General features: G+C 39.3%; 1 protein-coding gene across 2 annotated transcripts in view; it reads left to right on the plus strand.

The window, feature by feature from the left end:
* The window catches only part of KCNH1 (potassium voltage-gated channel subfamily H member 1), a 358,999-nt gene that overhangs the window by 17,002 nt on the left and 317,330 nt on the right, over positions 1 to 24,667 (plus strand). For both annotated transcript variants that reach the window (XM_036912446.2, XM_036912447.2), the window contains exons 2-3: positions 5,063 to 5,186; positions 8,657 to 8,763. In XM_036912446.2, coding sequence (XP_036768341.1) covers positions 5,063 to 5,186; positions 8,657 to 8,763 — 231 coding nt within the window. The remainder of the gene's footprint in view (positions 1 to 5,062; positions 5,187 to 8,656; positions 8,764 to 24,667) is intronic.

A 24,667-nucleotide genomic window follows, 5' to 3' on the forward strand; every position in this document is an offset into this window, starting at 1 on the left:
ACATAGGAGTGTATATATCTTTTCAAATTAGTAATTTTGTTTCTTTTGGGTATATTTCTAAAAGTGGAATCACTGGGTCATATGGTATTTGTATTTTTAGTTTTTTTGAGAAATCTTTATATTGTTTTCCATAATGGCTGCACCAATTTACATTTCCACCAGTAGTTGTACCAGGGTTCCCTTTTCTCCACATCCTCACCAACACTTGTTGTTACTTGTTTTTATGATACTAGCTATTCTGACAGGTGTGAGGTGATATCTTATTGTGGTTTTAATTTGTATTTCCCTGATGATTAGTGATGTTGGCATCTTTTATTGTGTCTTTTGACCATCTAGATGTCTTCTTTGAAAAAATATCTATTCAGGTTCTCTTCCCCTTTTTAAATTGGATTTTGTGTGTGTGTGTGTGTTGAGTTGTATGAATTTTTTATATATTTTGGATATTAGCCCCTTATTAGTTATATCATTTGCAAACATCTTCTCCCATTCAGTAGGTTGCCTTTTTGTTTTGTTGATGGGTTTCCTTTGCTGTGCAGAAGCTTTTTAGTTTGGTGGAGTCCCATATGGTTATTTTTGCTTTTGTTTCCCTGATGATATATGTGATGTTATGGCATTTGTATGGGTGGCCCCCAGATTACAAACAGATGGTGCTGTGAAAGGTTATTCGCAGGTCAATTATTTAAAACTGAGAAATGGAAGAAAATCCAGAATATTCCCTTTTTCTAGGCAATCATAGCAGGGAATGTGTGTGTGTGTGTGTAAGGCTTGGGGAGGGGAAGGGGGAAGAATTTCTTCCGTTGGAAGCAAATGGCTTTGTGACCACCCCAAGTCATTGGATAAAGAGAGAACTCCTAGACCTTCTGTCACATAGTGACAAGGGAATCTTGCTCCCTGGAAGCTGTAATTTCTTGCTTGCAGTGAGAGGAAACTACTCTGAAATTTTAAATTTTATGATGAGAAAAATCCTCTGAGTGGCTGATCTGTGGGCTGATGATTCTATTCCTACTGTGCTTTGTATTTGTTTCCTTTGTATTTGAAAGAAAATGCTTGTGGTCTTGGTTTCCCCCAGATAAGGCTGTCCTATGCCCTCTAAGGCAGTGGGGATGCTTAAAGGATGAGGAATACCTTTAAAGGATGATCAGAATACTTTTATGAGAAGTTGCAGTGATATCTGGAGTTTAAAACGTATCCTGCTCTCATTTCTTAGTAAATGTAAGATTTAATCAGTAAATTGATCTTTTCTGATTAAATTCATTAAAAATTAAGAATGTACTCATTTTAACAAAGTCATATATGTTCAGGATTAAAAAGGTCAAAATGAAGAGCTTAAAGAAAAAACTTCCATCCTATGCCTTGTCCCTTCATCCATCCTACTCACCAGAGGCCATCTGCTCTAATTTGAGCTGTGTCTTCTTAGAGTTCCTGCCATGTCTCTAAATACCATGCATTAGTTATTTCTAATTTTATCAATTTTAGATATTATCTCTTGACCTCTGTTCATCTAGTGGAGTTTTTAGCCTACTTTATTTACTTTCTACCCCTCCTCCTAATATAATTACATTACTCCCTTATTGGTTATCTTTGCAACTTTAAGTAAAATATTTATACCTTCTTTTTCACTATATCAGCTGTAGACATCATCTCATGATTTACTCTCTTTTCTAAGTCTGTCATTTGCATTTTTGCAGTGTCAGAACTGATGAGGCTATATTCAGATACTTATAACTAAATATTCCATTCTTTGACTATATGTTGGTTTTAAAAGTTGGAAATTAATAATGTGTTAACATTGTTATGACAGTGATGTGACATGGTGTGACTTGGTTTCCCTTCTTGCATAGCTTTTGTTTTCTTTGATGTTTCTAATTTCCTATCCTGCCCCCCAAATTATACACTTTCATTGGCTTTTTATGTCATTCCAAATTGTCAAGAATTCTAACAGATTCTGACCTTCTTTATCCTTAGATAATGCTCTTCAGGAATTTCTGTTCTCTGAACCATTCTGAACCAAATGCTTCCTATTAGCTTCTTTCCCTGGTTTCTACATTTGGAGCCACTTTTTTCCCCAGTTCCCATGTTGTCTTTTTTTTTTTTTTTTAACTCCTTCATTTTGCTGATATATCTCCTCAAGTAACTTCCTATGAAAGAATATGTGGGAAATAAATTTCCTAGATCTTTGCATATCTGAAAATATCTTTACCTTCACAGTTGTTTTAGTTAAAAAAAAGCCTTCTGGGTTCTTCTCATATTCTTTCTGCTGTTTCTATTAGGACACAGGGTGTTCCTCTTGGATTGATCCTCTATGTCTTATTGTCAAAAATATTTCTTGTTTCTTTCTCTTCCTGTAATACTCCCTGTAGACTTTGTCTTCTAACATTTATGTTTAATTTTTAATTGTTCACTTTTAACATGTAGAAGCTCTTATTTGTTCTTTTATATTTGATAGCATCTTGTTCTTGTTTTATGGATGGAATATCTCCTGAATCTCTTTGAGGATACTAATTAGGGACATTTTAAAAAAATGTTCTTGGTTTACTATCCATGTGGCTTCTAACATAGTCATTATTTTTCCTGTTCATTTTCTACTTTATTTTTTTTGTGTGGAATTTTATCTTTTTAATTCATTTACTTTCATTTTAGTGGGGCCCAGGATAGAAAAGTAAACATATGTAGTCAAAATTATCTATAACTGGCAATTCTTCCCTCTTAGCATATAACCTTTGTGGGGTATTAGCCAAATGAAAAAGTTCACTCACATTCCCCCCCGTTCTAGATTTTCTGAAGGAAACTAACTAAAATTTCAAGAGTCAACACGATAGATAGTTAAACTGACTAGACTTTGTATATACTCAGGGGTAATGTAATGAATTTTATATTTTCTTTAAGGCTTAGTTGCTCAGTTCAAGAAATGTGAGTTTATTCAGGGAGAGAAGACCAACACGAAGGGTTATTCTGTCTCTCTGGAATAAAGTCAAAGATCTTTGACATCCAAGACCCTTCCTGCCCAGTATTCAGGCTCATCTCCTGTCAGTCTTCTGGCTGCCCTTTGTCTGTCTTCACCAGTCTGCTATGCTGCCAGACCTTTGCTCATGCTGGGTTCTCTGTCTGGAATGTTCTCTCCCACAGTCTCTTGAGTTCACCAAAGGCAGGCACCATATTTTCATTTCTATAAATATTGATTTTGTATCATCTGCAGTAGTTACATTTTAGGCATTTAAATTTTTAAAAGACTCTTGTTCATCCTTCTAGATTAGAACAAGTTCAAATGTGACCTCTGAGACAGTCCTTTACCTCCCTTAAGCAGAGTTAATCACATTATTACCTGTCCTTAAGTTAATCGTGCATGTGTCCATTTGTCCTGGTGAGTTTCTGGAGCGAGTGGCTCATGTTTCCTCAAGCTGGATGCCTCCAGGGTCTTGCAGTGTGCCTGGTACCTAGTGGGCACTCAAGAAGTACTTAGGAGTATGTGGGAGAGACAGGACGGACTGGTTGTAGATGTTTCTTAAATGCGTATTTATAAAATTAACAGGTTTTCAGATTAACTTCGTGGAAGTTGTGCTGTATGTTTCTTTTAAATAGATGAAACATTCTCTAGAATAGATGACGGGGTTTAGTTACTCCTCTTCCTTCTCCCTCCTCTTCTCCTCCCCGCGTAGACAGGAAGGAACGGTGCCACTTTGTGAATAAATTGTAAATGCTGTGTATATTAGAACAAAATTAGCCTCCCAATTAAATAAGGACATTATATGTCCCTATTATTTCACTCTGACAATATACATATATAAACAAAACCCCTTTTGGTTTATAGCAAAAGAAGGGTGCATACATGTTTGTTAGTTCTTTTTGGGGAGAATTGGTGACTATTCTCTGGAGAGGAGAGTGCCAGGCTAAAATAATGATTACATTTAAGTTCTGGATGTTATTTGCTTAATTTAGGTCTTAAAAAGGAAAGAGGAACAGTTGATTTCCTGAGCACAGAAAGTATCGAAGACTTTGGGTCTCCAAAATTGTGAGATGCGGTGAGAACTCACTCTGTAGCCAAACACATCAAGCCTAGTTAATCCCTGCAGCAGAAGTGAGTGGTGGGCTGGTGCTCAGCGAGAAAGCTTTGAAATGCAGCTCTGATGCTACAGAATCTCAAAATCAGCGAGGAAGTTTTTGTCATTGCAAGCATCTTGATCATGTCCTATGAGGCTGCTGTGTTAGGAGTGTCTAGTCACTTCCTTACCAAGAAGAAGGCTCCCTATGGTGTGTGTTCCCTGAGGCAGTCCTCTGTCCCCCTTCCTCTGCTTCTCTAAGAAGGCCTCCTCCTCCTCCTCCTGGGATGGGCAAATATTAATCAGAATCAGCAAGGCCGATTTCTGGCCGAAAGACTGACGATGTGAAAATGCTAGATGGAGCCCAGAAGAAATTACTTCTGGGTTCTCTTCTGATCCATTTTACCAGCTTACTCTCATTCAGATGAAAAATTAGGACTTGAGTATGTCTCCTGGGAACCCCTGGATTTTTGCAGGATTCGTTGGTTGTTGGTTAAGCATACTTCCTTTGCTAACTTCTTGGAGGACAGTAACCTTAGCCTTTGCATTCAAAATGTTCTTTTGTGTTTCTCACAGGGCCATTTTCCTGTTGAAGAGATGGTTTTATTTTATTTTTACATTAAAGTCTTGGCTTTTATTTATGTACTTATTTGTTAATTTTTTTCATTGATGGATAGTTGATATACAACATTATACTGGTTTCAAATATACAACAGGGTGATTCAACAGTTATGTATGCTGTTAAATCTTCACCCCCACTAGTGTTCTTCCTGTCAACATAGAAGATGTTACAGAACCATTGCTTATATTCTCTACACTGAACTTTCATCCCCATGACTAATTTATATTATGATAGAGATTTTGTGCCTTTTTATCTCTTTCACCTATAAGAGATGGTTTTAGAGGGAAGCCAATATGCCTGGAGTGGTTGACAGTATTTACGTCCTCATTGAGTCTCAAATAACGGCCTGTCTCATGTGTCCTTTTCTTCTTCCTTTTTTCTTTCTTTCTTTATTTTTTTACAGATACTAATTTTGTGTTGGGGAATGCCCAGATAGTGGACTGGCCTATCGTGTACAGCAATGATGGATTTTGCAAGCTGTCTGGCTATCACAGGGCGGAAGTGATGCAAAAAAGCAGTACCTGCAGGTATTTATGTTTGGGTTGGTCCATTGAACCCTCTATCCTGGTATCATTTGGAAAAATAAAATGGCTTACTCTTCTCTCATTCAGTGTTTATTCAGGAATGTTTATCATAATATCATTTATTGCAACAGTAGTTCACGCACTGTACTGGGAATCTCAAAGCAGACTCAGAACATGGTCCCTGTGATGGATGAATGTTTGTAGCTGGTGAGATGGGGAGAAAACATAGAGAAACTCAGGCAAATCATTATTTCCATAAACTGTGAACTCAGAAGCTTATAGGGTTTTAGATGAAATTATGTGAAGGTTAGAAGAGTAAAAATTAAACCCAAATGAAATTTTAGATGATTTAAATACTTTTCAAAAATGGCCATTTAGAAGAATAAACTACTATGTTGGAGACGTTAGCCCTTGTTCATAGGGCTTTCATCAGAAAAGGAGAAGAGAACCAGTATTTTCTTGCCTTCTAATTTCACACTGTGACATCTCTCTGATCCCTGACTCAGAGGCAGAGATAAATGGTGCTAACAGCGCAGCTTGTGTATTTGACAGGGTTACTAGCTGAGCAGTACCCTTGGGCCATGGCATTAGAAACACTCTGTTAAAGCATCTTCAAGGTGTTGAGCAGAGCGTGTAGCCTGGATGTTGGCAGCCGTTTCCCTGCAGCGCTCCAGCAAGGTCTTGGCTCAGCACAGCTTTTGTTTCGTTCCCTCCTCACCTTCTTCAGACTCTCTGTCTTCAGTGGTGTTTGCATGAAATGGAAACATTTTTCCAAACGCCAGATCACGAAATAAACTCATCTCTGAAGGGTGGAAAACCCTGTCTGACCCAGGCATAGCCTTCAGTTTCCAGAAGTTGCATTTTCATGGTATAAAACCAGTGAAGTAACTAGTTTGGTGAAAATATTAAATGCTTTGAAATAGTATCGTTTTCTTAAATTTTAGGTTTTCGGGACTGGGAAATTTCACATCCCTTTTCCCCCATTCAAAGGTTTAGAAATTATGACTCTTAAGTAATCCAACAGAATTCTCTTATATTCTCTTATATTATATGTGCTGGTATCCTCTTAAGTGTCTACATCTACATCTACTTGTGCATTTACACAATCGAAACAAATGGGGAGAGGTAGTGTGACTTGAGTGGCCTTTCCTTTTCTTTCTTGCTTTTTTATTAACTATCATCAAACACTTAAAGAAAACCCAGATAACTTGCTAATTTAGCCAACTTTTTGACACACAATTCTAAGGAACTTATTTAATTCTCTGAAGGTGTCTCTTTGCTAGAAATAAAGCCAATATACTTCTGGGTGGACTATATGCCTAATGGTTCAGTTGCTCCTTTTGCTTATTTCTTACATGCAGACATCTGAAATTTAATGTCCAGGTGAAGGAAACATAGACCTACCAGTAAACTACAGCTTGAAAAAGTACACCTGACGAATGAAAGCTGGGTGTAATTATGGCACTTCATTTACTTAAAGACTCCATTTTACAGGGATTTTGTTTTACCTTGTGAAGGAAATTGCCAGCATATATATCATCATGTCACTTAAGTTGAGGTCACTTATCTAGCAAATTAACTCAGAAGGAGAAAGGCAGAGAAAGCTGAACTCAGCAACCTCCTAACTAAAATGGTCATGGGGCTTAACTTTTTACCTCCTATAAGAAATCCTTTGGTTTTCAGGCAGGGCTAATTTAGTCTTGATCTGTCCTTCTTGTTAAAGATAATTCAACATGCTTGGCTGTCTGTTTTCCTGGTTATAGATGAAGAGCACAGCCCCAGAGCAGAGTGCTACACGAGATAGGCACAAGGAGAACCACAGATGGTAACATCTCTCAGTGGGCTGGGAAGGGATATAACAAGACTGACAGAGACTTAGGAAAGTCACCAGCTAGGGCACTTTTCTTACAGGGTGCTGGAAATCAGAAGTCTTGCAGTAAGCCCAAGGCTGTTCCAGTATGAAGCTAAGTGTGACACTTGATTTTGTGGTTTAGGAATTGATCTTGATAACTTCTGAGGTTCTTTTAGTCTCTTAAATTCTATGATTCTGTGATTCAAGACATCCAGAAAAAGATTACCTTTGGTATGCCCGGTTTTAGGAGATGGGGAGTGTGTTGTTTAGGAACCCACAACACTATTTCTATCCTACCTAAGACTTGAGGGCTGAGCCTTACTGTCCTTGTTGAAGGCCTGGGGTGGTCTGGGAAATGCTTGCTGCCTCCAGGTGAGCCTTTGTTAAAGGACTGGCTTTTCCAGCCCTGTTGAGAGAAGTCTTTTCTCTTGCATTTTGTTAGTCCTGGGCCATGGTTTTTTCTACCTGGTTGGGGGTGTATCCCCTTCCTAGACGGATACACTTTGGTCTTTGGACCATGTTCCCTGTGGATCCCAGGAGAATGGACAGCCCTGGCAGCTTTCCTGCTGAGTACCAGCATGATTAGGTAGGAGCTTGTACTATCCAGAGGTTTTCTTATTTTTTTTTTCATGCTGATATTTACTCCCTTAGTCTACTTTTCTTCAAATGTGAGCAGTAGGGAAGTATGTTAGTACGAATTTGTAGGATTTTATCATCTCGACTTTTTTTAACCCAGTGCTTTTTTTCTTTTTGGGGGATGGTAGGAAAAAGAGCTGCATAGACAGTGGCTAAATCTTGTTACTTTCCTTAGGTCCATCTTAATATTCAGAGCATCAAGTTGTCCCCTTTGGTGCAATTCTGTGGTCGGTGACTTTTCCTATTCTTTGGTTTATTTTTTTGAGAAATAAGAAGAAAAATTTGTGGTGCAAATGTACTCTGCCATCTTTCCTAGGAAATCTCCTAGACCTGTGTTTCTAAAATGCAAATCTGATTACATAATGCTTTTGCCTAAAATCCTCCACCTTCTTCCACAACCTCATTGCTTTCAGGATAAAGTTTAAGTCATTTCACATGGCTTGAATTGTCATGTTCCCCTCCATGATCTGGCCTGAGCTTACCTCTCCATTATCTGTTGCAAATTGCCCCTCATTGTCTCTGTTCTAGTCATACAGAACTGAAGTAAATTCAGCTTCCAGAAGTATCCTTACTCTCGCTTCTGTGGTTTTGCATATACTCACTTTTGCCTGGCATAGTCTTTTCCCTCCTTTTTTCAGCTAATTTCCACCCACTGTTTGGATTTCATTTGTCCTAACTCCCGGGAAGCCTTCTCTGACTACTTGGACAATGCTCTGTGCCTTTTCTTGTGTTTTGTAATTCTTATGAGTTCGTCATCCTGTTTCCTGGTCTTACAGTGTGTCTCTCTTATTTAGACTGTTCATTTCTGGGGGACAGTGATGGAGTCAGCAAATCTTTTTTGATTGCATGCATGTTTTCATTTTGTGTGTGCGTGTGTGTGCGTGTGTGTTAGTTCCACATAGCACAGTGCTGGGTAGGGAACATATTTAACATATGCTGGTAGAATAATATTTGTTAACTAACAAGCTCTTTGGTTGATTTGCAGTTTTATGTATGGGGAGCTCACTGATAAAGACACCATTGAAAAGGTGCGGCAAACATTTGAGAACTATGAGATGAATTCCTTTGAAATTTTGATGTACAAGAAGAACAGTGAGTATTCAGATCCTTCTGTATTTCATATCTTCATGTGCTTGGAAGAGTAAAATATCTCCTCTTCCTCTCTTGCTATCTTGGATTTCTTATATCCCCTTAGCTAAGAGTTCTACTTGAAACCAAATTGTATGTGTTGGAATAAGTGGTATGAATTGATGAGTTACACTGTTCCTTAAGGAACATGGGAACTTGTCACTTATGGTTTAAGTGACAAGGTCTTTTTATCTCTTTTTTTGCCAAGAGTTAGTGTTTTTTCCTGCTGGTTTATTTATAGTGAGTTGCTGGCCGAAGGAACTTGTAGACTTCAAGCCTTCTTGGGAGAAGGGCACAGACGGCATCGACACCATCCAGTTCATCTTCGTATCCGTCTTCCACAGCCCCTAGCAGAGTGTATAACAGCAGTAGTGCCCTAGGAAGAGTTTCTGAATAAAATTTTGTTTTAATGACCCCAGTTTTCCATTAGGGTCAGTATTAATAGTCAGAGTGAAGTGTTCATTTGTATTTGTTTTGGCTACAGTTACTTCCGCAAAGGATATTAATGAAGAATTTAGGTCAATAGCCATAACAAGTATAAAACTTGCTCTTTTCTTAGGAGGTTTCCTGTTGAATGGAGATTAGCTATGTCAGAAGTATGGAAAGTGGGGCAGATGGCCAGAGCAGGGCTGTCGAGGTGTCGAATAGTGCTCTGTTTTTGTTTTTAAAAACACTATTTTGTTTGTAAAGACTCCCATTCTTTATATGTAGGAATGGTAGGTCCCAGGCTCAACAGAACATTTCTTTTCCGAGTGGCTGAGATGGCAAGAGGATAGTGCTTATTTGGTGGCATGCAGAGTGATATGTGTTGCTCTGGAAAGCAAAGGGAACATATTGCTTTCATCTGGAAGCAGTTGGGACTTTTCATCAGCCGGGAGTGCTGGAGTAGGCAGCTGAGAGGCCTGTTCACTTGGTGGCCTGTGCAGACTCTGATCTGAGAGATTAGCTCCGGGCATCAACAAATCTGTAGCTTTCAAGCTGGAGTGGTTGCCCCACCCATCTCACTCCTTCAGCCAGTAGGTCTTACTTCTACCGCTATGAGGCATGAGAGGAATGAAGGGAAAGACTGCGAGTGGCTCTGTGGTAGTCCTTCCACTACGGGGGACACAACTCAAAGCAACAGCTCTTCCCAGGAGCGGACCAGCCACGCCTTCTCAGGGGAGGCTCTGCAGGTGTGCCCCAAACCAGTGGAGTAAGTTAAAGGTTTCCCACTCTGGCAGATGTGTGTACTGAGCAGATGGGACTTCTCCACGATGCAGAATACTAAGTGGGTAGGTATATCACGAAAATATTGCCTTAAATTTATATTTCTCTTCAGCATTTTCAAGCTTCATTAGACCGTGCATTTAACTTGCCCAAATTCAACTATGGGAGAGAGAGGGAAACATAATTTAAGTTGAGTTAGTGACTTCAGTGAATATATACCCAGAGTGAGTCTGAGATGGGAGAGAGGAATCTGCTGTTTCCTCAGCTGCCGCTGGGGCTGAAGGTCTTGCGCTGTATCTCACCTCACCGAAGGTGAGCCTGGTGTTTGGAAGGCTCTGTACTTCGGGGAGCCATGGCCTGTGCATCTAAGCCAATCGGTTCAACTGATGTTCTACCCCATAATCAGCATCTCTTCCCTCCCTGGAGGTTGTGGTGGGCTTATGTTGGTCTCCAGAGCCTGGGCACGGGGCTTTACTTTGTGGGTGATGGGAAGGCATTTTCAGGAGTAACTGTGGTCATTATTCCCATTGATTTTAGAAAATGAACTCTGTGGGAGGTTTTAAGCCCTATGAAGTAGGCATGGCTGTTGTTGTTTATCTCCGCTGTATATGAAGTTACATTCCTTACCCAAGGTCATGCACAGCCAGACCTGGTTTCCAGTGCTTGTCCCATGACCATCCTTCCCAGACTGGGAAGGTCTAACTGTGGGTACAAGGCAGGGCCACCACTTACGGTCATGCAGGCTATACCCTGCATGGGGCACCTGGAAGCCAGCTTGTAGTTTGCTTGCTGAGATCTCCATGCACTTGGCCTAGAACTGCAACCATGCCCAGAAAGGAGGTTCTCTTTCTAATTTTCACCAAAGTTTAGCTGTTTAGTACTAAGGGGTTCCATACAAGGCTAAGCCTGTATATAAAACATGAAGCATGAAGTTGATAGTATTGGTTTCTTTCTAAAAACCTGTTCATTGCTCCCAACCCCTGCAAATCCCACCTTCTCCTGAGAAATTTTTAGAAACTTTAAATTATTTATTAAGCTTGGAAATTTTACAGTTGCACCAGATTCTGTGCTTTTTCCAGCATCTTTTTATTGACCAACTCTTCCATGTCAGACACTAGCCTTGCTGCTTGGGATGTAGATAATAAAAAGACAGACAAAGCCTCTGTAGGGTGTTTGCAGGAGCATCCACGTACAGAGCCATTAGGGTTGATGGTGACACCACCTGGTGTCACCTGGTGACGCAATATTCCATTGTGTATATGTATTTGTTGAATCACTTTGAAAGGAACTTGATTGTTTGTTACCAAGAAACAGATGTTTGAAAGACAGGTGTGTGCTTCAGAGCGAGGGCATGGGGGCCGGGGTGTGTGCATGTCCGGGAGGAGCAGACCAAGCCCAGATGGATGCAGGAGAGGACCTAGGAGCGGAGTTTGCATCTCCTTTCTAAATGTGTACTTCAGTGGGTTTGAAACTTAGCACTTTAAAGCCGCATAGAGCCCCCTGGGGGAAAAGTCGCCCCATGGAGATTTTAAACGTGTAATGTCACCATCTAAAAGAATGTCTTATTTTTTTCTCTGATTTTTAAATTAATGCATTTTTTTGTGTGACGAATACATGAAGGTATAAAGAAAATAAGTAATCACCCCAAAGACTCAAAGACTCAGAGAAATACTATTGTTAGCTTTTAGGTGTGCTTCCTTTTAGTTTTTGTCTCACACATGTTATGTAATTGAGATTTTGACATGTATGCAATTTAATTAATTAATTTATATTTTTATTTTGTTATCATTAATCTACAATTACATGCAGAACATTATGTTTACTAAGCTCCCCCCTTCACCAAGACCCCCCACAATCCCCATGACAGTCACTGTCCATCAGCATAGTAAGATGCTATAGAATCCCTACTTGTCTTCTCTGTGTTGTACAGCCCTCCCCATGCCCCCACACACATTATACATGCTAATCGTAAGGCCCCCTTTCTTTTTCCCTGCCCTTCCCATGCATCCTCCACAGTCCCTTTCCCTTTGGTAACTGTTAGTCCATTCTTGGGTTCTGTGATTCTGCTGCTGTTTTGTTCCTTCAGTTTTTCTTTGTTCTTATACTCCACATATGAGTGAAATCATTTGGTATTTGTCTTTCTCTGCCTGGCTTGTTTCACTGAGCATAATACCCTCTAGCTCCATCCATGTTGTTGCAAATGGTAGGATTTGTTTTCTTCTTATGGTTGAATAATATTCCATTGTGTATATGTACCACATCTTCTTTATCCATTCATCTACTGATGGACACTTAGGTTGCTTCCATTTCTTGGCTATTGTAAATAGCACTGTGATAAACATAGGGGTGCATCTGTCTTTTTCAAACTGGGCTGCTGCATTCTTAGGGTAAATTCCTAGAAGTGGAATTCCTGGGTCAGATGGTATTTCTATTTTGAGCTTTTTGACGAACCTCCATATTGCTTTCCACAATCAGTGTAGGAGGGTTCCCCTTTCTCCACAACCTCGCCAACATTTGTTGTTGTTTGTCTTTTGGATGGTGGTGATCCTTACTGGTGTGAGGTGATATCTCATTGTGGTTTTAATTTGCATTTCTCTGATGACCAGCGATGTGGAGCATCTTTTCATGTGTCTGTTGGCCATCTGAATTTCTTCTTTGGAGAACTGTCTGTTCAGCTCCTCTTCCCATTTTTTAATTAGATTATGTGCTTTTTGTTTGTTGAGGTTCATGAGCTCTTTATATATTTTGGATGTCAACCCTTTATCGGATCTGTTATTTATGAATATATTCTCCCATACTGTAGGATGCCTTTTTGTTCTATTGATGAGTGTCTTTTGCTGTACAGAAGCTTTTCAGCTTGATATAGTCCCACTTGTTCATTTTTGCTTTTGTTTCCCTTGCCTGGGGAGATATGTTCATGAAGAAGTCGGTCATGTTTATGTCCAAGAGATTTTTGCCTAAGTTTTTTTCTAAGAGTTTTATAGTTTCATGACTTACATTCAGGTCTTTGATCCATTTAGACAGTGATCCAGTTTCATTCTCTTACATATAGCTCTCCAGTTTTGCCAGCACCATCTGTTGAAGAGACTCATTTCCCCATTGTATGTCCATGGCTCCTTTATCATATATTAATTGACCATATATGTTTGGGTTAATATCTGGAGTCTCTATTCTGTTCCACTGGTCTGTGGCTCTGTTCTTGTGCTAGTACCAAATTGTCTTAATTACTGTGGCTTTGTAGTACAGCTTGAAGTTGGGGAGTGAGATCCCCCCAACTTTATTCTTCCTTCTCACTATTGCTTTGGCTATTTGGGGTCTTTGGTGTTTCCATATGAATTTTTGAACTATTTGTTCCAGTTCGTTGGAGAATGCTGTTGGTAATTTGATAGGGATTGCATCAAATCTGTATATTGCTTTGGGCAGGATGGCCATTTTGACGATATTAATTCTTCCTAGCCAAGAGCATGGGATGAGTTTCCATTTGTTAGTGCCCTCTTTAATTTCTCTTTAGAGTGTCTTGTAGTTTTCAGGGTATAGATCTTTCACTTCTTTGGTTAGGTTTATTCCTAGGTATTTTATCCTTTTTTGATGCAATTGTAAATGGAGTTGTTTTCCTGATTTCTCTTTCTATTAGTTCATTGTTAGTGTATAGGAAAGCCACAGATTTCTGTGTGTTAATTTTGTATCCTGCAACTTTGCTGAATTCCGATATTAGTTCTAGTAGTTTTGGAGTGGAGTCTTTAGGTTTTTTTATGTACAATATCATGTCATCTGCAAATAGTGACAGTTTAACTTCTTCTTTACCAATCTGGATTCCTTGTATTTCTTTGTTTTGTCTAATTGCTGTGGCTAGGACCTCCAGTACTATGTTGAATAACGGTGGGAAGAGTGGGCATCCCTGTCGTATATGACATGTATGCAATTTTAAGTCATGCATTTCATTTAATCTTTCATCCTAAAAATGCCCCATTGTTAAAATTCCCCATAAATATAATCAGAAAGAATTTTATTAACACTTGCTCTATGGCTGGCTCTTTAAGAGGCTCTATATTTTTTAATGTAACATAATGTTAAGGTGAATATCTTTGTGCAAAGGTATTTGTTGACATTCTGAAATGTTTCCTGGAAATTGAGAATTACTGTGTTAAAGAATGTGAACTAAGGTTCCTGAGACATTTTGCCAGATAGTGTTCTGGAAATGAACCCATTTCCAAGTTCACTTAGAGTTTATGAGTGTCTGACTCACTGTGCTGCACTAGCATTGAATAGTATAACTTTTTTTTTTTTTTTTTTTTTTAATAATTATTTTTTATTGAAGGGTAGTTGACACACAGTATTACATTACATGAGTTTCAAGTGTACAACACAGTGGTAGAACATTTATATACATAATTCTAGGTTCCAGCTATCACCCTACCAGGCTGTTACAATATCTTGACTATATTCCTTATGCTATACATTACATCCCGGGTACTAATTTATTTTACCATTGGAAGTCTGTCCTTTTTTTTTTTTTTTTTTTTTTTTGTGAGGGCATCTCTCATATTTATTGATCAAATGGTTGTTAACGACAATAAAATTCTGTATAGGGGAGTCAATGCTCAATGCACAATCATTATTCCACCCCAAGCCTAATTTTTGTCAGTCTCCAATCTTCTGAGGCATAACAAACAAGTTTTTACATGTAGAACAAATTCTTACATAATGAATAAGTTACATAGTGAACAGTACAAGGGCAGTCATCACAGAAACTTTCGGTTTTGCTCATGCATTATGAACTATAAACAGTCAGTTCAAATATGAATACTCATTTGGTTTTTATACTTGATTTATATGTGGATACCACATTTCTCTCTTTATTATTATTATTTTTAATAAAATGCTGAAGTGGTAGGTAGATACAAGATAAAGGTAGAAAACATAGTTTAGTGTTGTAAGAGAGCACATGTAGATGATCAGGTGTGTGCCTGTAGACTATGTGTTAATCCAAGCTAGACCAGGGCAATAAAACATCCACGTATGCAGAAGATTTCTCTCAGAACGGGGGGGTGAGGTTCTAAGCCTCACCTCTGTTGATCCCCAATTTCTCACCTGATGGCCCCCCTGCGACTGTGCCTGTCTTAGGTTGTTCCTCCCTTGAGGAATCTTACCCGTCTCTGGCTAACCAGTCATCTTCCGGGGCCATACAGGGAAATGTGAAGTTGGTAAGTGAGAGAGAAGCCTTATTGTTTGAAAAAGTTAGCTTTTTACTTCTTTGCATATTTATGCCCTGTGGCTTCTATGCCCAGCATTTGTCTTGAGGTATCTTTACCACTTGGAAGAATTATGATACTCGGTAAATTTGATATGAGGCACGAATTCTATTTAAGGGTTGTAATTAGGAAGGAAGAAGAAAAGCTATAGAAGTAGCAGGCGGAAGAAAACATGGGAAGATTGATTATTTCTTTGATATATCTTCTTGTAGAGTAACTTCAGCATGTATAGGTTTTAAGCTACTACTTAAATTGCGCACACACATTAACATAATAGGAGTATAGTTACATAACCAAAGCATATCTGTAATTACCAGCCATCTGCAGTGAAACCAAGAAAACCAGTTAGGCACCTTAGGCATTTGTGAAAACTTATCTATGATATGGTGGATATTGTCCAAATGAACTTGAACAGTCTGAGAGAAATCAGACAAATTAAAACAACCCATTCCTGGGGACTGTTCACATGCCATATGTTCTTTTAACAATAAATAGTTTGTAGTTGTAAGACTTTGGAGCGCTACAATTTGCACTTCTCCAAATTCTTGGTTGAGTTCCAACAGTATAGATCCAGTCCAATTTTGTTGTTTTACTGTATGCACAGGCCAGCTTAGATATCTCCTTCCTCATTCCCATGGCAGGTCCAGGAACTGGTGGGATGAGTGCATCTACAGCTGTAGCAGTGCGTGGATCTTTGTTGGGGTTTTTTGATGATCATCTTCTGGCATGAGTCTTCCAGAGGGTGCAGATATTGGAAGTTCTTTTTCATATCGTATCTTAGTTCATTTTCGGGGTAGCCCAATTAGGCTTTGATCCTCTGTATAAACACAAACAGACCCTTTGCCTACACTTTTATATGCCCTTTATACCCTTGTGTAGAACTCGTTGGAGGTTACCACACAGGAACTGCCCTTTTTTTTTTTTTTTTTTTTTTTTTTTTTTTGGTATCACTAATCTACACTTACATGACGAATATTATGTTTACTAGGCTCTCCCCTATACCAGGTCTCCCCTATAAACCCCTTTACAGTCACTGTCCATCAGCATAGCAAAATGTTGTAGAATCACTACTTGCCTTCTCTGTGTTGTACAGCCCTCCCTTTTCTCCTACCCCCCCATGCATGTTAATCTTAATACCCCCCTACTTCTCCCCCCCTTATCCCTCCCTACCCACCCATCCTCCCCAGTCCCTTTCCCTTTGGTACCTGTTAGTCCATTCTTGAGTTCTGTGATTCTGCTGCTGTTTTGTTCCTTCAGTTTTTCCTTTGTTCTTATATTCCACAGATAAGTGAAATCATTTGGTATTTCTCTTTCTCCGCTTGGCTTGTTTCACTGAGCATAATACCCTCCAGCTCCATCCATGTTGCTGCAAATGATTGGATTTGCCCTTTTCTTATAGCTGAGTAGTATTCCATTGTGTATATGTACCACATCTTCTTTATCCATTCATCTATTGATGGACATTTAGGTTGCTTCCAATTCTTGGCTATTGTAAATAGTGCTGCGATAAACATAGGGGTGCATCTGTCTTTCTCAAACTTGATTGCTGCATTCTTAGGGTAAATTCCTAGGAGTGGAATTCCTGGGTCAAATGGTAAGTCTGTTTTGAGCATTTTGATGTACCTCCATACTGCTTTCCACAATGGTTGAACTAACTTACATTCCCACCAGCAGTGTAGGAGGGTTCCCCTTTCTCCACAGCCTCGCCAACATTTGTTGTTGTTTGTCTTTTGGATGGCAGCCATCCTTACTGGTGTGAGGTGATACCTCATTGTAGTTTTAATTTGCATTTCTCTGATAATTAGCGATGTGGAGCATCTTTTCATGTGTCTGTTGGCCATCTGTATTTCTTTTTTGGAGAACTGTCTGTTCAGTTCCTCTGCCCATTTTTTAATTGGGTTATTTGTTTTTTGTTTGTTGAGGCGTGAGAGCTCCTTATATATTCTGGACGTCAAGCCTTTATCGGATGTGTCATTTTCAAATATATTCTCCCATACTGTAGGGATCCTTCTTGTTCTATTGATGGTGTCTTTTGCTGTACAGAAGCTTTTCAGCTTAATATAGTCCCACTTACTCATTTTTGCTGTTGTTTTCCTTGCCCGGGGAGATATGTTCAAGAAGAGGTCACTCATGTTTATGTCTAAGAGGTTTTCGCCTATGTTTTCTTCCAGGAGTTTAATGGTTTCATGGCTTACATTCAGGTCTTTGATCCATTTTGAGTTTACTTTTGTATATGGGGTTAGACAATGGTCCAGTTTCATTCTCCTACATGTAGCTGTCCAGTTTTGCCAGCACCACCTGTTGAAGAGACTGTCATTTCGCCATTGTATGTCCATGGCTCCTTTATCAAATATTAATTGACCATATATGTCTGGGTTAATGTCTGGATTCTCTAGTCTGTTCCATTGGTCTGTGGCTCTGCTCTTGTGCCAGTACCAAATTGTCTTGATGACTATGGCTTTATAGTAGAGCTTGAAGTTGGGGAGTGAGATCCCCCCTACTTTATTCTTCTTTCTCAGGATTGCTTTGGCTATTCGGGGTCTTTGGTGTTTCCATATGAATTTTTGAATTATTTGTTCCAGTTCATTGAAGAATGTTGCTGGTAGTTTCATAGGGATTGCATCAAATCTGTATATTGCTTTGGGCAGGATGGCCATTTTAACGATATTAATTCTTCCTAGCCACGAGCATGGGATGAGTTTCCATCTGTTAGTGTCCCCTTTAATTTCTCTTAAGAGTGACTTGTAGTTTTCAGAGTATAAGTCTTTCACTTCTTTGGTTAGGTTTATTCCTAGGTATTTTATTTTTTTTGATGCAATTGTGAATGGAGTTGTTTTCCTGATTTCTCTCTCTATTGGTTCATTGTTAGTATATAGGAAAGCCACAGATTTCTGTGTGTTGATTTTGTATCCTGCAACTTTGCTGTATTCCGATATCAGTTCTAGTAGTTTTGGGGTGGAGTCTTTAGGGTTTTTTATGTACAGTATCATGTCATCTGCAAATAGTGACAGTTTAACTTCTTCTTTACCAATCTGGATTCCTTGTGTTTCTTTATTTTGTCTGATTGCCGTGGCTAGGACCTCCAGTACTATGTTAAATAACAGTGGAGAGAGTGGGCATCCCTGTCTAGTTCCCGATCTCAGAGGAAATGCTTTCAGCTTCTCGCTGTTCAATATAATGTTGGCTGTGGGTTTATCATAGATGGCCTTTATTATGTTGAGGTACTTGCCCTCTATTCCCATTTTGCTGAGAGTTTTTAACATGAATGGATGTTGAACTTTGTCAAATGCTTTTTCAGCATCTATTGAGATGATCATGTGGTTTTTGTCTTTCTTTTTGTTGATGTGGTGGATGATGTTGATGGACTTTCGAATGTTGTACCATCCTTGCATCCCTGGGATGAATCCCACTTGGTCATGGTGTATGATCCTTTTGATGTATTTTTGAATTCGGTTTGCTAATATTTTGTTGAGTATTTTTGCATCTACGTTCATCAGGGATATTGGTCTGTAGTTTTCTTTTTTGGTGGGGTCTTTGCCTGGTTTTGGTATTAGGGTGATGTTAGCTTCATAGAATGAGTTTGGGAGTATCCCCTCCTCCTCTATTTTTTGGAAGACTTTAAGGAGAATGGGTATTATGTCTTCCCTGTATGTCTGATAAAATTCCGAGGTAAATCCATCTGGCCCGGGGGTTTTGTTCTTTGGTAGTTTTTTGATTACCTCTTCAATTTCATTGCTGGTAATTGGTCTGTTTAGATTTTCTGTTTCTTCCTGGGTCAATCTTGGAAGGTTATATTTTTCTAGGAAGTTGTCCATTTCTCCTAGGTTTCCCAGCTTGTTAGCATATAGGTTTTCATAGTATTCTCCAATAATTCTTTGCATTTCCGTGGGGTCCGTCGTGATTTTTCCTTTCTCGTTTCTGATACTGTTGATTTGTGTTGACTCTCTTTTCTTCTTAATAAGTCTGGCTAGAGGCTTATCTATTTTGTTTATTTTCTCGAAGAACCAGCTCTTGGTTTCATTGATTTTTGCAATTGTTTTATTCTTCTCAATTTTATTTATTTCTTCTCTGATCTTTATTATGTCCCTCCTTCTGCTGACCTTAGGCCTCATCTGTTCTTCTTTTTCCAATTTCGATAATTGTGACATTAGACCATTCATTTGGGATTGCTCTTCCTTTTTTAAATATGCTTGGATTGCTATATACTTTCCTCTTAAGACTGCTTTTGCTGTGTCCCACAGAAGTTGGGGCTTCGTGTTGTTGTTGTCATTTGTTTCCATATATTGCTGGATCTCCATTTTGATTTGGTCATTGATCCATTGATTATTTAGGAGCGTGTTGTTAAGCCTCCATGTGTTCGTGAGCCTCTTTGCTTTCTTTGTACAGTTTATTTCTAGTTTTATGCCTTTGTGGTCTGAAAAGTTGGTTGGTAGGATTTCAATCTTTTGGAATTTTCTGAGGCTCTTTTTGTGGCCTAGTATGTGGTCTATTCTGGAGAATGTTCCATGTGCACTTGAGAAGAATGTATATCCCGCTGCTTTTGGATGTAGAGTTCTATAGATGTCTATTAGGTCCATCTGCTCTACTGTGTTGTTCAGTGCTTCCGTGTCCTTACTTATTTTCTGCCCAGTGGATCTATCCTTTGGGGTGAGTGGTGTGTTGAAGTCTCCTAGAATGAATGCATTGCAGTCTATATCCCCCTTTAGTTCTGTTAGTATTTGTTTCACATATGCTGGTGCTCCTGTGTTGGGTGCATATATATTTAGAATGGTTATATCCTCTTGTTTGACTGAGCCCTTTATCATTATGTAGTGTCCTTCTTTATCTCTTGTTACTTTCTTTGTTTTGAAGTCTATTTTGTCTGATATTAGTACTGCAACCCCTGCTTTCTTCTCACTGTTGTTTGCTTGAAATATGTTTTTCCATCCCTTGACTTTTAGTCTGTACATGTCTTTGGGTTTGAGGTGAGTTTCTTGTAAGCAGCATATAGATGGGTCTTGCTTTTTTATCCATTCTGTTACTCTATGTCTTTTGATTGGTGCATTCAACCCATTAACATTTAGGGTGACTATTGAAAGATATGTACTTATTGCCATTGCAGGCTTTAAATTCGTGGTTACCAAAGGTTCAAGGTTAGCCTCTTTAGTATCTTACTGCCTAACTTAGCTTGCTTATTGAGCTGTTATATACACTGTCTGGAGATTCTTTTCTTCTCTCCCTTCTTGTTCCTCCTCCTCGATTCTTCATATGTTGGGTGTTTTGTGCTGTGCTCTTTCTAGGAGTGCTCCCATCTAGAGCAGTCCCTGTAAGATGTTCTGTAGAGGTGGTTTGTGGAAAGCAAATTCCCTCAGCTTTTGTTTGTCTGGGAATTGTTTAATCCCACCGTCATATTTGAATGATAGTCGTGCTGGATACAGTATCCTTGGTTCAAGGCCCTTCTGTTTCATTGTATTAAATATATCATGCCATTCTCTTCTGGCCTGTAGGGTTTCTGTTGAGAAATCTGACGTAAGCCTGATGGGTTTCCCTTTATAGGTGACCTTTTTCTCTCTAGCTGCCTTTAACACTCTTTCCTTGTCCTTGATCTTTGCCATTTTAATTATTATGTGTCTTGGTGTTGCCCTTCTTGGATCCTTTCTGTTGGGGGTTCTGTGTATTTCCGTGGTCTGTTTGATTACTTCCTCCCCCAGTGTGGGGAAGTTTTCAGCAATTATTTCTTCTAAGATACTTTCCATCTCTTTGCCTCTCTCTTCTTCTTCTGGGACCCCTATAATACGGATATTGCTCCTTTTAGATTGGTCACACAGTTCTCTTAATATTGTTTCATTCCTGGAGATCCTTTTGTCTCTCTCTATGTCAGCTTCCATGCGTTCCTGTTCTCTGATTTCAATTCCATCAATGGCCTCTTGCATTCTATCCATTCTGCTTATAAACCCTTCCAGAGTTTGTTTCATTTCTGCGATCTCCTTTCTGGCATCTGTGATCTCTTTCCGGACTTCATCCCATTTCTCTTGCGTATTTCTCTGCATCTCTGTCAGCATGTTTATGATTCTTATTTTGAATTCTTTGTCAGGAAGACTGGTTAGGTCTGTCTCCTTCTCTGGTGTTGTCTCTGTGATCTTTGTCTGCCTGTAGCTTTGCCTTTTCATGGTGATAGGAATAGTCTGCAGAACTGGGACGAGTGACGGCTGGAAGGACTTCCCTTCTTGTTGGTTTGTGGCCCTCCTCTCCTGGGAGAACAGCGGCCTCTAGTGGCTTGTGCTGCGCAGCTGCGCAGCTGCGCGCAGACAGGTTTTCTGCTTCCTGCCCGGCTGCTATGGAGTTAATCTCCGCTGTTGCTGTGGGCGTGGCCTGGCTCGGGCAGCTGCTCCAAAATGGTGGAGTCGCGTTGGAGCAGGAGCTGCTGGGAGGCTATTTATCTCCGTAAGGGGCCTCCCTGCTCCCTGCAGCCCAGGGGTTAGGGTGCCCAGAGGTCCCGGATTCCCTACCTCTGGATTAAGTGGCCCGCCCTGCCCCTTTAAGACTTCCAAAAAGCACCCGCCAAAACAAAACAACGACCACAAAAAAAACAAGAAAAAAAATTTTTTTAATTAAAAAAAAAAAAAATTTTTTATTTAAAAAAAAAAAGGTGGTCGTTCGTTTTTCTTTATTCTCCGGTGCCAGCCTCAGGCCTCTGCTCACCGGTCTTTCTGCCCTGTTTCCCTAATATTGGGGTCCCTGTCCCTTTAAGACTTCCAAACAGCGCTCGCCAAAACAAAGCAGCAAAAAAGCAAAAAAAAAAAAAATGGTCGCGCGCTTTTCTTATGTCCTCTGTCGCCCAGCCTCCAGTGCCTGCTCACTGTTCTTTCTGCCCTGTTTTCCCAGTATCGAGGGCCCTACACTCTGGCCCGGATGGCTGGGGCTGGGTGTTCGGCAGTCCTGGGCTCCGTCTCCCTCCCGCTCCGCCTGCTCCTCTCCCGCCGGGAGCTGGGGGGAGGGGCGCTCGGCTCCCGCGGGGCCGGGGCTTGTATCTTACCCCCTTCACGAGGCGCTGGGTTCTCTCAGGTGCGGATGTGGTCTGGATGTTGTCCTGTGTCCTCTGGTCTTTATTCTAGGAAGGGTTGTCTTTGTTATATTTTCATAGATATATGTTGTTTTGGGAGGAGATTTCCGCTGCTCTACTCACGCCGCCATCTTCCGCCCCCTGAATAGTATAACTTTTAAGTGATCAAATTGCCTACAATTAATTTTTTTAATGAGTACTTTTAATACTAGTGAGACTGAACTATTTTTTCCTTTTTACTATCCATTTAAAATTACCCTTTTTATGTTAATTGTCCAGATTCTGAACTCATGTATTCTATTTAATTATAGTGATTTTCCTTGTTGATTTTTTTTGTAAGCTCTTTAATAAATTGTTTTGGTTCTTTTTTTTCCGCCTTTCCCATTCTTTAGTATCTGCAAAGACAACCTTGTAGAAAGGATCTTCTAGGGACTGAAGAGTATTAATGTTTGTCCTACACTTTGGGGCTTTGGCAGGAATTAACAGAAGGTTTCACGGTATGTTTTGGAATGAACATATGCAATACTATTACGTATCTTGAAGGAAGGATTATTTGAAAGGTTATTTCTATCTGGTGGCCAATCTGTCCAATAAACCTGGGCATTTCAGAGGTGCTCTATATTTTGTATTGTTACTTAACTCATTCTCCATATGCTAGATAATTTTCTTACATCAATGACAGTCATCATGAATGAACTCATTCAGTGAACATTTAGGTGGTCACTCTTGTGCGAGTCAATTAGTTTTAACATCTTTCAAGCAAGAAAATCAGAAGCATCAGAGTAAAAGCAGTACAGCATCTGGGTAACGCCCAGCAGCCCCGGACTTGACTGCACAGCTGTGATGTGGCTGGTGGTGGCCATGTGTTTGGGAGCTCTGGATTCGCTTTCCTATTAGAGAAGCTCAGGAAAAGGCATCGTAGAGCAGTTATGCCGAGCCAGCAAGGAGAAGCTAAGTACTAATTGATTACCTACTGTAGGCCTGGGTGTTTGAGCCAAAAAGATCCAGATCTAAGAAACTGACTTTGCATTTGAGGAGTTTATGATCTAGTTGTGGAGAAAAATCTAATATTTTTCTAAATATCAAAATAATCATATTTTGCCTAACTATGAAAACAACCATATTTTTGTCTTTTACTTATTCAGTGCTATGTAAGTGATATTGATCCTAAATCACACATATAGAGAAAAGTATTTTTCCTATTTAAAATTTTTTTCTTTTTAATTGGAAACTTTTCAAATACTATGCAGAGGTAAAAAAAAATTATGTCAGTGTTTTCTTTTATAAGCTTTATATAATGCTTAGGAAAGTCTTCTTACCTAAATAATCAACATATTTTTCTAGTTTTCTTTCTTGTACTTTTAGAGCTGTGTTAGAATATTTAGAACATTAAACCATGTAGAATTTATTTGTATAGATTATGTGACATAGCAACCTTGTTTTCCAATGGCATATTCATTGTCTCACTACTGTTTATTAAAGAACCCAGCTCTTACCTTCTAATTGGAAATGCCCCTTTCTTTATATGTCAAATTCTGACATATGTGGGTTTCTTTCTTCTCCTTTTCTAAGAATCCTTTTGTAACATTAGCTCCATGAATTTGGTTAAAATGATTGTCCATCTGGATTACCCGTATTGTCCCTCAAAAGGGGATAATATGGTCATAGAAATTCCAGCCCACAGAGTTGCTGGGGCTTGGCCCCATTGGAGGCACTTAGGAAATAGTATTTTTATTTCCACTGCTTCTGGTTTTAGGGCCAGTGCCGATAGTTTTTAATTATATTGTTTAGGTAGTCCCTGTCATTGTTTTTCTTCTCAAAACTTTCAAAAACCTTATTGGTCATCCTTTTACCTTTTTCTACTTGAATTGAATTTCCATTCATGAAGCTCTGAGAAAAAAACAAAGGAACAATTGAGATTCGAACTGAAATTGCATTAAATATATGTATTAAACAGGGAAGTTTGACATGTTACAAAATTGAAACTTCTTACCTGAAAATAATGTAACTCTCTTCATTTATTTAGGTTTTGTTTTTTTGCTCTTCAAATGCTAATTAAGTTGAGGCTTAAGGGTTGATTTTTCTAGCTTTCCCCTTGTTACGGTTGAGACTGGCGCTCTTCCCTCAGAACAGGTGGCGGCAGTGTCAGTTTGATTAAACACCTTGAGATACATTGTCTTTAAGTCATCCAAACTCCCTTGTGAGGTGAGATTGAGTATTTCATTCTTAACAGGTGAGGAATTTGAAAGGAGCAAGAGAGGAAGGTAATAGTTTCAAATTCCTGTGCATTAGACCTATGTTTATTTTTACTTCATCTAAAGTAGATCTCTTATCCCCATTTTATCAATAACAAAACTGATTTTGAGAG

The sequence above is a fragment of the Manis pentadactyla genome, chromosome 9, assembly GCF_030020395.1.
Source record: "Manis pentadactyla isolate mManPen7 chromosome 9, mManPen7.hap1, whole genome shotgun sequence".
Classification (NCBI taxonomy): domain Eukaryota; kingdom Metazoa; phylum Chordata; class Mammalia; order Pholidota; family Manidae; genus Manis; species Manis pentadactyla.